Source organism: Mobula hypostoma, chromosome X1 (assembly GCF_963921235.1).
Source record: "Mobula hypostoma chromosome X1, sMobHyp1.1, whole genome shotgun sequence".
Taxonomy (NCBI): domain Eukaryota; kingdom Metazoa; phylum Chordata; class Chondrichthyes; order Myliobatiformes; family Myliobatidae; genus Mobula; species Mobula hypostoma.
The window spans coordinates 15,114,653-15,128,793 of NC_086128.1; the positions used below are offsets into that span (position 1 = coordinate 15,114,653).

The 14,141-nt window shown below is 42.7% G+C and overlaps 1 protein-coding gene across 3 annotated transcripts in view; it reads right to left on the reverse strand.

Moving 5' to 3' along the window:
* The window catches only part of eif4ba (eukaryotic translation initiation factor 4Ba), an 81,411-nt gene that overhangs the window by 17,602 nt on the left and 49,668 nt on the right, over nucleotides 1-14,141 (reverse strand). For all 3 annotated transcript variants that reach the window (XM_063037685.1, XM_063037684.1, XM_063037687.1), the window contains exons 8-9: nucleotides 12,991-13,188; nucleotides 1,074-1,317 (exon numbers count right to left, since the gene is read on the reverse strand). In XM_063037685.1, coding sequence (XP_062893755.1) covers nucleotides 1,074-1,317; nucleotides 12,991-13,188 — 442 coding nt within the window. The remainder of the gene's footprint in view (nucleotides 1-1,073; nucleotides 1,318-12,990; nucleotides 13,189-14,141) is intronic.

Consider the following 14,141-nt stretch of genomic DNA (forward strand, 5'->3'; position numbering starts at 1 on the left):
TCCGACATGCTCACCCACTGAGAGATCTGTCACCTGACCAGATTCATTGCCTAGCACCAGATCCAGTACGGTCTCTCTTCTAAGCGGCCTGTCTATATATAAAGATTGCTTTCTCAAATCCCTAACCCTTTTAGAAATTTTGCTAAACCTATCACTATTATCATCCTCAAAGAGAAAAAAGTTCATACTCTTTGATAAACTTTTCTTATTCTTTGTGCTATTTAGCAAGTTCTTTCATGTCAACAGTAAAAATTTTTATTGAAGAACTGAAGTGGAAAAATTCCACTGATAAGCTTTGGTCTTGCATAAACTAATTCTAAATATTTTAAATTAACAAGAGAACCAAAGTAAAATGAGTTCTTGTCACAAAACTTAAAATAACTTAAGAACCCAAAGAGTAATTTATGAATGAATACTGAATTGCTGCATGTGCTTCAAAACGTAATAATGGTTATTTTGTGCATCACTAAAGTGAAATTTACACCTAATTTTAGAAAATATAATTAAAAATGGACAAAATTTGATTACTCTGCATGCCATCACAGATGGCACAAGTTGAAATCAATGATGGAAAGCGTCGTATCTTTAAACCCACTGATAGCTTTAAAAAAACAGATGAAAGTAAATTAGATCAGTACACTTCTTTTTAGTAGGTGGTCACCTCTATAATGCCAAGAATACATGCACTATCTTTGTTGTCAAGAGCTTGTAAACTATAAGCTGTGCTCCACAGATTTTGAACTACCAGTGCTACAAATTGAAAGTTTTCACAAAATGTTGCTAAACATATTGCTTTAATTAAGATTTCACTTCATCACCTTCAAAGTGGCGTGTTTCAACAGAACACTTAGCTTCTGCAGGGTGCTCTGCAAGATGAACATCAATTCTTCAGGCTAGAGTAAAGCAGCTCTACCCAAAGGAAACGGCTGTGTTGGGTTTCATGACCTTCGCCAAAAGCACCAACACTTCTAGGCCTCAACATTTCTGACAAAATAAAAAAGCTGCACATCCATTCATCCACCACACTTATTATTATTGAAACAGTTTCCTTTATCCTGGGGAAAAATGCTTACCTTTCTCGTGGCTGTTTAACCCCTTTAATCCCTCTTTCTTGATCATCTATTTGCCTCTGATATTTTTCTTGCTCCTTCTTCAATCTCTCTTCAACCTCACGTTCTTTAGCTGTTGTATCCACTGGCTTGGCAGCACCAAAAATGGATGCTGATCTTCCAGATGATGCTGCAGGGGGAGCACGTACAACCTCTTCTTTTGGAATGCTGCGAGGTTTCAGGTTCAATTTAGGCCTCTGTACAGGTCCTATAGGTACAATTTCACCAATTGTTCAAAATGTCACACATTCTCAAATTTATTCAGAGTAGTGGTGCACAAAACCCCAAATCAGGATATAAAGCTGTAAATGCATGCATACAAAAATCAGCGTGGAAGCAAATGTCAGTACATATATTCTCAGTGAAGAGATAATTCCAGGTGTACGCTTTTAAAATATAGCGTCTTTAACATGATTATTCCCAAGATACTAAAATTATAACATGGTGATCGATCCATGGTTATAGACAGTTTATTTTGCTAGAAGCAGACCAAAAGACACAAGGAGACAAGAGCAGAATTAGGCTACTCGGCTCATAAAAGTCTGCACTGCCATTCCACATGGCTGATATATTACCCCTCTCAACCACATTCTCCTGCTTTCTACCCATAACCTTTGACACCCTGATTAATCAAGAACCTATCAACCTCCACCTTAAATATAGCCTATGACTTGGGTTGCACAGCCGCCTGTGGCAGTAAACTCCAGATTCACCACCCTCTGGCTAAAGAAATTTTACCTCATCTCTGTACTAAATGGATGCCCCTCTATTCTGAGGCTGTACCCTCTGGTCTTAGACTTCCCCACTATAGGGAACATCCTCTCCACATCCACTCTGTCTAGGCCTTTCAATATTCGATAAGGTTCAGTTAGATCTGCTCCTCATTCTTCTACACTCCAGTGAGTACAGGGCCCGAGTCAAACACTCGTATGTTAACCCTTTCATTCCCAGGATCATTCATGTGAACATCCTCTGAGTCCTCTCCAAAGGCATTACATTCATGTGCCTATTCATACATCTCTTAAAAAGCCTGTAATGTATTTGCCTCCATGATCATTCCAGGTAGCGCATTCCAGGCATCCATGACTGAGTAAAAACTCACCCCACATCCCCCTTGAACCTACCCCCTCTCACCTTCAATGCATGTCCTCTGGTATTAGACATTTCAACCTTGGGAAGCAGATACTCTCTGTCCACTCTATGTCTCTCATGATCTTGTAAACCTCTATCAGATCTTCCCTCAGCCTCTGGTGCTCCAGAGAAAACAACCAAAGGTGATCCAGCCTCTAGTGATAACATAATGCCCTCTAAATGAGACAGCATCCTGGTAAAGCTCTTCTGCACCATCTCCAAAGCCTCAACATCCTTCCTATAGTGGGGTGACCAGAATGTATGCAGTATTCCAGATGTGACCTAACCAGAGTTTTATAAACTTGCAACATATCCTCCTGACTTCCTTCTTAAAGACTGGAATACCATTTGCAATTTTCCAGTCCTCAGGAACCATCCCAGGATCTAGTGATTCTTGAATCACTAGATTCTGGGATGGTTCCTGAGGACTGGAAAATTGCAAATGTTATTCCAGTCTTTAAGGTATACTAATGCCCCCACCATCACTACTAAACACTACTAATGCCCTCACCATCTCTTTAGCTACCTCTTTCAGAACCCTGGGGTGTAGGCCATCTGGTCCAGGTGACTTGTCTACCTTCAGACTTTTCAGCTTCCCAAGAACCTTCTCTCTAGTATAGCAATGACATTCAATTTTGCCCCCTGACACACTCACATTTCTGGCATTCTGCTAGTGCTTTCACAGTGAAGACTGACAAAAAACTTACTCAGTTTGTCTTCCATTTCTTTGTCCCATTTCCAGCGGTCTAATATCCACTCTCATCTCTCTTTTACTTTCCATATACCTGCAAAACCTTCTGTATCCTCTTTTAGATTATATTGGCTAGCTTACCTTCATATTTCATCTTTTTTCTCTTTATGGTTTTTTAGTTGCCTTCTGTCGGCTTCCCAGTCCTCTGCCTTCCCACTATTTTTTGCTATATTATATGCCCACTCTTTTGTTTTTAGTGCTGTCTTTGACCTCGTTACTTGCTGCTGCTTATGTGCGGGAGGGGGGAGCTGGGGGGAGGGACTTTGGGGTTCTCATGTTTATCTGTCGTTCATTCTTTGGGGCACTTCTCTGTTTTCGTGGATGCTTGTGAAGAAAAAGCACTTCAGGATGTATATTGTATACTTTCTCTGACATTAAATTGAACCTTTGAACCTAGTCAGCCACGGTTGGCTCACACTCCCTGTAGAATACTTCATCTTTGAAATATATCTTTCCTGCATCTTCCAAATTACTCCCAGAAACTGGGGCTATTGCTGTTCTACTGTCTTCCCTGCTTGTGACCCTTGCAATCAACTTTAGTCAGCTTCTCATGCTTGTGTAATTCCCTTTACTCCACTGTAATACTGGCACATCTGATTTTAGCTCCTCCTCCTCCTCCTCAAACTGCAAGGTGAATTCTATATTATGATGATCACTGTCTCCTAACGGTTCCTTTACCTTAAACTCCCTAATCAAATTTAGATCATTGCCTAACACCCAATCCAGAATTGCTATTCCCCTAGTGGGCTCAACCATAAGCTGCTCCAAAAAGCAATCTCGTAGGCATTCTACATATTCCCTTTCTTGGGATCCACCACCAGCCTGATTTTCCCCAATCTAGTTGCATATTGAAATCCCCCATGATTATTGCAATACTGCACTTTTTTCGTGCCTTGTCTATCTCCCGTTGCAATTTGTAGACTATATCCTGGCTACTGCTTGGAGGCCTGCACATAACTCCCATCATGGTATTTTTACTCTTGCGGTTTCTTAACTCTACCCACAAGGACTCTACATCTGCAGATCCTATGTCACCTCTATCCAAGGATCTGATTTCATTCTTTTTTAAACCAACAAAGCCACCACATGCCCTCTGCTTACCTGCCTGTCTATCAGATAGAATGTGTATCATAAAGTCATAGGAAAGTACAGCACAGAAACAGGCCCTTTGGCCCATCTAGTCTGTGCCAAAACATATAAACTGCCCAGCCCCATTGACCTACAACTGGAGAATAGCCCCCCCCATACCCCCTTCCATCCACGTGCCTATCCAAACTTCTCTTGAATATTGAAATCGAGCCCGCATCTACAACTTGCACTGGCAGCTCGTTCCACACTCTCACGACCCTTCGACTGGTTTCCCCTCATATTCTTAAATTTTTCTTTTGCCTTTAACCTATGATCTCTAGTTGCAATCCCACTCAACCTCAGTGAAAATACCCTGATTTACCCCATCTATAGCCCTCATAATTTTGTATACGTCTGTCAAATCTCCTCTCAATCTTATATGTTCTCAAGAATAAAATTTCTAACCTATTCAATCTTTCCATACAACTCAGATCCTCTAGACCTGGCAACATCCTTGTAAAATTTCTCTGTACTCATTCAACCTTACTTACATCTTTCCTGCAGGTAGGTGACCAAAACTGCACACAATACCCCAAATTAGGCCTCAATAATGTCGTATACAACCTCAACACAACATCCCATCTCCAGTACTCAATACTTTTGATTAACGAAGGCCAATGCGCTAAAAGCTTTCTTTACAACCCTATTCACTGACGCTGCCACTTTCAAGGAATTATGAATCTGTACACCCAGATAACTTTGTCCTACAACACTCCTCAGTGCCCTTCCATTTATTGTGCAAGACCTATCCTGGTTGGTTCTACCAAAGTACAACACCTCACACCTGTCTTTATTAAATTCCATCTGCCATCTTATCAGCCCAACTTCCAGCTGGTCAAGATCCCTCTGCAAGTTCTGATGGTCTTCTTCGCTTTCCAATATATCCCCAATCTTGTTGTCTTCTGCAAATTTGCTGATCCAGTTAACCACATCATCCAGATCATTGATATAGATGACAAACAACAATGGACCCAGCACTAATCCCTTCTGCACTCCACTAATCACAGGCCTCCAGTCAGAGTGGCAACCCTCTACTACCAGTCTCTGGCTTCTCCCACAAAGCTAATGTCCAATACAATTTACTGTCTTGTATTGAATGTCGAGCAACCAAACCTTCTTGACCAACCTCCCATGTGGAACCTTGTCAAGTGCTTTGCTAAAGTCCATGTAGACAACACCCACTGCCTTCCTTCATCAACTTTCCTGGTAACTTCCGCTAAATACTCCACAAGATTGGGTAACACGACCCACCACGCACAAATCCATGCTGATTATCCTTAATCAGTCCATGACTATCCAAATGCTCATATATCCGGACCTTGCAATAACTTTCCCCGCTACTAATGTCAGGTTCACCGGCCTATAATTTCCTGGTTTATTTTTAGAGCCTTTCTTAAACAACAGAACAACATTAGCCATCCTCCAATCCTCCAGTACCTCACCTGCCACTAAGGATGATTAAAATATCTCTTCTAGGGCCCCTGCAATTGGCTCCCACAGGGTCCGAGAGAACACCTTGTCAGGCCCTGTGGATTTATCCACTCTAATTTGCCTCAAGTCAGCATACTCTTTTGTTGGGGACTTCTACTTATTCCATGAAGCTGATGCCACTTTGTCTAATTTCTATTGACTCTGCGTCCTTCTCCCGAGTAAATACAGATGTAAAAAAAGTCCATTTTAGATCTCTCCCATCTCTTTTGGCTTCACACATGTATTACCATTCTGATCTTCCAATTTTGTCCCTTGCAATCTTGGGACCTCTATTGGGGCAGGAGTGACCTGTACAAAAAGGATGGATTGCACTTGAATCACAGGGGGACCAATATCCTGACGGGGAGGTTTGCTAAGGCTTTTGGGGAAGAGTTTAAACTAGGATTGCTGGGGGGTGGGAACCGAACTGAAGAGACAGAAGAAGAGGCAGTTGGCTTACAAATAGAAAAAGCTTGGAGACAATGCGAGAGGGAGGATAGGCAGGTGATCGAGAAGGGACGTGCTCAGACCGATGGTTTGAAATGTGTCTATTTTAATGCAAGGAGTATTATGAACAAAGTGGATGGGCTTAGGGTGTGGATCAGTACTCGGAGCTATGATGTTGTGGCCATTACAGAGACTTGGATGGGTCAGGGGCAGGAATGGTTACTTCGAGTGCCAGGCTTTAGATGTTTCAGAAAGGACAGGGAGGGCGGCAAAAGAGGTGGGGGTGTGGCATTGTTGATCAGAGATAGTGTGTCTGCTGCAGAAAAGGAGGAAGACATGGAGGGATTGTCTACGGAGTCTCTGTGGGTGGAAGTTAGGAACAGAAAGGGGTCAATAATACTACTGGGTGTTTTTTTTATAGACCTCCCAATAGTAACAGGGACATCGAGGAGCAGATAGGGAGACAGATTCTGCAAAGGTGTAATAATAACAGGGTTATTATGGTGGGAGATTTAAATTCCCCAAATATCGATTGGCATGCCCCTAGAATGAAGGGTTTAGGTGGGGTGGAGTTTGTTAGGTGTGTTCAAGAAGGTTCTCGACACAATAGGTAGATAAGCCTACAAGAGGAGAGGCCGTACTTGATCTGGTATTGGGAAATGAACCTGGTCAGGTGTCAAAATCTCTCAGTGGGAGAGCATTTTAGAGATAGTGATCACAACTTTATCTCCTTTACCATAGCATTGGAGAGGGTTAGGAACAGACAAGTTAAAGTGTTTAATTGGAGTAAGGGGAAATACGAAGCTATCAGGCAGGAACTTGAAAGTGGAAACAGATGTTCTCAGGGAAATGTACGGAAGAAATGTGTCAAATGTTCAGGGGATATTTGCGTGGAGTTCTGCATAGCTATGTTCCAATGAGACAGGGAAAGGATGGTAGGGTACAGGAACCGTGGCGTACAAAGGCTCTTGTAAATCGAGTCAGGAAGAAAAGAAGAGCTTGCGAAAGGTTCAAAAAGCTAGGTAATGATAGAGAGCCAGAAGACTAGCAGGACTCAAGAAAGAAATTAGGAGAGCCAGAAGGGGCCATGAGAGGGCCTTGGCAGACAGGATTAAGGAAAACTCTAATGCATTCTACAAATATTGTTAACAGCAAGAGGATAAGATGCGAGAGAATGGGACCAATCAAGTGTGACAGTGGAAAAGTGTGTATGGAACCGGAGGAAACAGCAGAATAATTAAGCTTCAGTACTCACTACAGAAAAGGATCTTGGCAATTGTAGGGATGACTTACAGCAGACTGAAAAGCTTGAGCATATAGATATTAAGAAAGAGGATGTGCAGGAGCTTTTGGAAAGCATCAAGAAAGTCCATTATTCAAGAAAGGGAATAGAGATAGCCCAGGAAATTATAGACCAGTGAGTTTTACTTCAGGTTGGTAAGTTGATGGAGAAGATCCTGAGAGGCAGGATTTATGAACATTTGGAGAGGCATAATATGATTAGGAAAAGTCAGCATGGCTTTGTGAAAGGCAGGTCATGCCTTACGAGCTTGATAGAATTTTTTTGAGGATGTGACTAAACATATTGATGATGGTAGTGCATGTGGATTTCAGCAAGGCATTTGACAAGGTACCCTATGCAAGGCTTATTGAGAAAGTAAGGAGGCATGGGATCCAAGGTGACATTGCTTTGTGGATCCAGAACTGACTTGCCCGCAGAAGGCAAACAGTGATTGTGGATGGGTCAATAGACAATAGGTGCAGGAGTAGGCCATTTGGCCCTTCGAGCCAGCACCGCCATTCACTGTGATCATGGCTGATCATCCACAATCAGTATCCAGTTCCTGCCTTATCCCCACAACCTTTGATTCCGCTATCTTTAAGAGCTCTATCCACCTCTTTCTTGAAAGCATCCAGAGACTTGGCCTCCACAGCCTTCTGGGGCAGAGCATTCCATACATCCACCACTCTCTGGGTGAAAAAGTTTTTCCTCAACTCCATTCTAAATGGTCTATTTATATACTCAATTCCCCTTGTTATTAAGGCCAGCATGCCATTAGCTTTCTTCACAGCCTGCTGTACTTGCATGCTTGCTTTCAGTGACTGATGTACAAGAACACCTAGATCTCGTTGTACTTCCCCTTTTCCTAACTTGACTCCATTTAGATAATAATCTGCCTTCCTGTTCTTACCACCAAAGTGGTAACCTCACATTTATCCACATTAAACTGCATCTGCCATGCACCTGCCCACTCACCCAGCCTGTCCAAGTCACCCTGCATTCTCATAACATCCTCCTCACATTTCACACTGCCACCCAGCTTTGTGTCATCGGCAAATTTGCTAATGTTCTAATCTTTGTCAAGGGCCATATTCCGCATGGAGATCGGTCACCAGTGGTGTGCCTCAGGGACCCCTACTCTTTGTGATTTTTATAAATGACCTGGATGAAGAAGTGGAGGGATGGGCTAGTAAATTTGCTGATGACACAAGGGTTGGGAGTGATGTGGATAGTGTGGAGGACTGTCAGAAGTTACAGCGGGACATTGATAGGGTGCAAAAATGGGCTGAGAAGTGGCAGATGGAGTTCAACCCAGATAGTCTGAGGTGGATCATTTTGGTAGGTCAAATATAATGACAGAATATAGCATTAATGGTAGGACTCTTGGCAGTGTGGAAGATCAGAGGGATCTTGGGGTCCGAGTCCATAGGACACTCAAAGCTGCTATGCAGTTTGACTCTGTGGTTAAGAAGGCATACGGTGCATTGGCCTTCATCAACCGTAGCATTGAGTTTAGGAGCCGAAAGGTAATGTTGCAGCTATATAGGACCCTGGTCAGACCCCACTTGGAGTACTGTGCTCAGTTCTGGTCACCTCACTACAGGAAGGATGTGGAAACTATAGAAAGGTGCAGAGGAAATTTACAAGGATGTTGCCTGGATTGGGGAGCATGCCTTATGAGAATAGGTTGAGTGAATTCGGCCTTTTTTCCTTGGAGTGACGGAGGATGAGAAGTGATCTGACAGAGGTGTATAAGATGATGAGAGGCATTGATCGTGTGGATAATCACAGGCTTTTTCCTAGGGCTGAAATGGCTAGCACAAGAGGGCACAGTTTTAAGTAGGTACAGAGGAGATATCAGGGGCAAGTTACGCAGGGAGTGGTGAGTGCGTGGAATGGGCTGCCAGTGATGGTGGTGGAGGTGGATACGATAAGGTCTTTTAAGAGACTCCTGGACAGGTGTATGGAGCTCAGAAAAATAGAGGGCTATGGGTAACCCTAAGCAATTTCTCAGGTAAGGACATGTTCGGCACAGCTTTGTGGACCGAAGGGCCTGTATTGTGCTGTAGGTTTTCTATGTTTCTAATCCTTTTGCTCTTAACATATCTGTAGAATCTCCTTCACCTTGTCTGCTAGGACAACCTCATGCCTTCTTTTAACCCTCCTGATTTCTTTAAGTGTTCTTTTGCATTTCTTATATTCAATAAGTACCTCATTTGTTCTTACCTGCCTATACCCGCTATGCACTTCCTTTTTTAAAAAGAATTTTAAACAGGGTCTCAATACCGCTTGAAAACCAAGGTTCCTGAAACCAGTTATCCTTACCTTGTATTTTACATACAAACTTTGTACTCTCGAAATTTCACTTTTGAAGGTCTCTCACTTACCAAGTATACCTTTGCCAGAAAGCATCCTGTCCCAACCCACACTTGCCAGATCCTTCCTGATATCATCAAAATTGTCCTTTCTCAAACCATGAACCAGATTTACCATTTTCCATATTTACTTTGAAACTAATGGCATTATGATCACTGGATGCAAAGTGTTCCCCCTACACAAACTTCTGCTATTAGGGAATGAGACAGAGCAGGTCATTGAAGTTTGTGTAGAGGAACACTTTGCATCCAGTGCTCATAATGCCAATACCTGATCTGCTATTAGGGAGTGGGACAGGGAAGGTCACAGATCAGGTATTGCACACTCTCTTGTTGGAACTTTGACTTACTGACTAAGGAAACTTTCGTGAACACATTTGACAAACTCTATCCCATCTAGTCCCTTTACAGTAATGATAGTCCCAGCCAATGTGGAAAGTTAAAATCATCTATCAGGTTTCTTGCACCCATCTGCGATCTCTCTATAAATTTGCTCCTCTCAACCCCATGGACTGCTGACTAGCCTATAATATATTCCCATTAACGTGGTCATACCTTTCTTATTCCTGTTCCACCCACAATGCCCCACTAGATGGGTTCTGCAGTCTGCTTTGACCTAGCACTCCCACGATATTTTCCCTGACAAGTAATGCCACTATCAGACCTAATCCTCTGTTAGGTCTTCCTCCCTCAACAGTATCCAAAGTGGTATACGAGCAACACACATCAAAGTTGCTGGTGAACACAGCAGGCCAGGCAGCATCTTTACTGCCTGGCCTGCTGCGTTCACCAGCAACTTTAATGTGTGTTGCTTGAATTTCCAGCATCTACAGAATTCCTGTTGTTTCCAAAGTGGTATACCTGTTTTTGAAGGGGATGGCTACAAAGGTATTCTGCACTGACTGTTCAACCCCTTTCCCCTTCCAGTCTTCTGTGTCGCATCCTGACAGTTACAGCCTCCCTGCATGTCCTATCTATCATCCTTCAGCCTCCCAAATAATCTAGAATTCATCCAATTCCAGCACCAACTCCTTAACGCAGTGTCTGAAGCTGCAGCTGGATGAACTTCTTGGAGGTGAAGTCCTCAGGGACATTGGAAGTTCCTCACCTTCCCACATACCACAAAAGGAGCATTGGGTCCTGCCTGGCATCACTGCTGTTCTAACTGTGCAAATATAAAGGAAACAATAAATAAACAGGAAAAAAAAATCTACCTACAGCTTTACTGCCTTCTCTTGCTCAAGCCTCTCCTCACTGAAGCCTCAAATAACCACTCTAACACTGTCCACCCCAACAAAGGCCGCTCCACTAGCCCCTACCTTATTTCTATCTATTCTTGCCAATCAATCTCAATCACTGACTGGCTGCTGTTCAAACACGTAACTGCTGCAGATCGATGCCTTATGTGCTCAATCAGCCAACACCTTCCATTGCTCCCAGTTACTGATTGTCCACTGTATCCTTGGATGTTAAGCTGCCAACTATGATCTTCTTTCAGCCACGATTCAGAGATGTTCACACCTGCCAATCTCTAAACGTGCTACAAGATCATCTCCCTTATTCCGTTTACTGTGTGCATTCAAATATAACACCTTTAGTCCTGTATTGTTCACCCTTTTGATTTTGGCCCTCGATTACACTTTAACTCATCACACTGAGTGCAATTTTGCCCCAGCGTCTGCCTCTTCTCCCTCAGTCTCACTACGCACTGCATCTATTTGTATACCAACTGCCCCATTGCCAGCCTTATCACTTCAGTTCTTGCCCCCCCCCGCCAAATTGGTATAAACCCTCCCCAACAGCTCTTGCAATCCTGCCCGCAAGGATATTTATTCCTCTTGGGTTCAGGTGTAACACATCCTTTTTGTGCAGGTCATACCTTCCCCAGAACAGATCCCAATAATCGAGAAATCTGAAAACCTACCCCCTGCACCAATTCTTCAGCCACACATTCATCTGCCAAATCATCCTATTCTTCCCCTCAGTGGCACATGGCACAGACAGCAATCCAGAGATTACTACCCTGAAAGTTAGGCTTTTCAGCTTTCTGCCTAACTCCCCATATTCTCTTTTCAAGAACTCTTCCCTTTTCCTACCTGTATGTCATTGGGACCAATATGTGCCACGACATCGGGTTGCTCACTCTCCCCCTTTAGAATGCCATGGACCCAATCCAAGACATCCCTGACCTGGCACCTGGGAGGCACATACCACCCGTGTCTGTACTACGTCTACAGAATCTGCTTTCTGCTCCTCTAGTTAAGATTGCACTCCTCTTCCCTTCTGAATCACAGAGCCAGACTCAGTGCCAGAAACCTGGTCGCCGCCACTCGCCTCCCCACCACAGTATCCAAAGCGGTATACTCCTTATTAATGAGGGGAATGGCCACACGGGGATACTCTGCATTGGCAGCCTATTCCATTTCCCTCTCCTGACAGTGACCTAGGCACCTGCCTCCAGCAACTAAAGGGTGTCTGTATCTGCTATCCGTCACCTCCTCATTCTCCCGTACGAGCTGAAGGTCATCAAGCTGCAGCTCCAGTTCCTTAACATGGTCTCAAAGGAACTGCAGCTCAATGCACTTTGTGCAGTTGTAGTTATCAGGGGCCTCCCAGAGTACCCACATCTCAAACAAACATACCATGATTTCCAGACTCATTCTCAGCATACTAGCTATGTACTAACTGAGAAAAAAATACACCTGTGCTTGCCCAAACCTGTTGAGCCAAAACTGGACCACTCTAACACTCACACAATGGCCACCCACTTACATCCCCACCCCCAACTTTTCAAAAAAAAATTGGCTGAGTTCTTGTTAAACTTTGCACTGCATCACGAATAAACAACCTCACGCTAACTGCAGCCTGCTGGAAAAGAGCTGAGAAGTACCTGAGCTCTTTTTAAACCTCATGCTGTGGCTCCAACGAAAGACCTCTCATGCTGATTACAGCCTGCCAAGCTTGCAAAACACTCTCCCATACGTTCTAACCCATAGCTCCCAATAGAACAGTATATTAAAACTGCTTCAGCACAAATTCAAGTCTCATTGGCTTATTTTAGTCAGCACTTAAGTGTGCAGAAATGAAGTGTTAGCATGCACTGCTGGCATTGTATGAAAGACCTTACCTCCATTTGTCGCACAACAGATGGTAGATGAAATATTTAGCGTTAATATTAGCTCAGGTATCAAAATGGGCAAGACTTAAAATGCAATGTGAGCTCGTACAATGGTCTCCCCAATTTCTTTTAAATCCCCCTTGCAAAAATATTTCTTGGTAGTAATATAAATCAGTTACCTCTATCTTCCTGCTTCATTTCATCTCTTGAGCCATAATCACTTCTCCTGTCATCTCTTCTGTCAAAGCGGTCAAATCCATCACTGTAACGGTCACTGTAGCGGTCAATGTAACGATCACCACCAGCACGATAATCATCACTCCGCCTGTCATCATAATTGTCTCTCCTGAATCCGCTGCCAAATACACGCCGGCTGCCTATAAAACAATTCACTTCATTAAAACATCGCAGTCATTACTGAACAAATTGTCACTTGTGGAGGATCTCTCTCCTTGTTGATTAATAAAATGCGTTTTTTTTTAAAACTGTAGCACTCCTTTTACACTGGGCAATATGGATAGAACATTTCTACAGAATGCTTCTTTGTGTGAGAAGTTCAGTGCATTTATATTGATTGATCAAAATTTACATAATCTACTTCACTTATGCAATATTATTAGCCAATATTTCAAAATGTCATTCTCTTAGATTCATAAAGACCTGAGTCCATTAACCAGTAAATGTAGTAAGCTAATTTAACGTAGTTGAAGAAATTAGTCCAGAAAGTATATAAACGATTTACTGAAAGAGATAATTTTAGGAATAATTATAGATACAATAGTCATCTCAGAACAATGATATCCTACTGCCAAGTTAGCAGCAGAATAATAATGGTTGGAAATTCCTAAGCAACATTTAGAAAGTCTGAATGCAGTACGTGACTTGCATAAGGAGAATGGACTTGTAGTAATTCAGACACTTTAAAAAAACACACACACACACAGATGAAAGTACAGAATGACAAGACAATCCTTTCCAGTTCACCCGAGCTTCACAGGATACAAAATTTCTTTTAAGTCTAAACCACACATTACTCGCTGAACCTGAACAATAAAGAGAAATTTCACTCAGGTAATGGTATTTTTCTTACAAATATACTAGGCATAGTCACTGAAGAGAGCTGAAAAGCTAGTTCTATCGCCCCTTTGCACTAATACATTAGATCTTTTGTTGGTATTTTTGATATATATGGAACTAAGTGTGCTATCTTAATAACTATACTTACTCCTTCAAAAACATAAAGACACTGAGGAAAACTTCTCAAACTAGAGATGAAATGTGCTAAATGGTAGTGATTCTGGACCCATTCGTAAGAATGGGCTGCATCGTG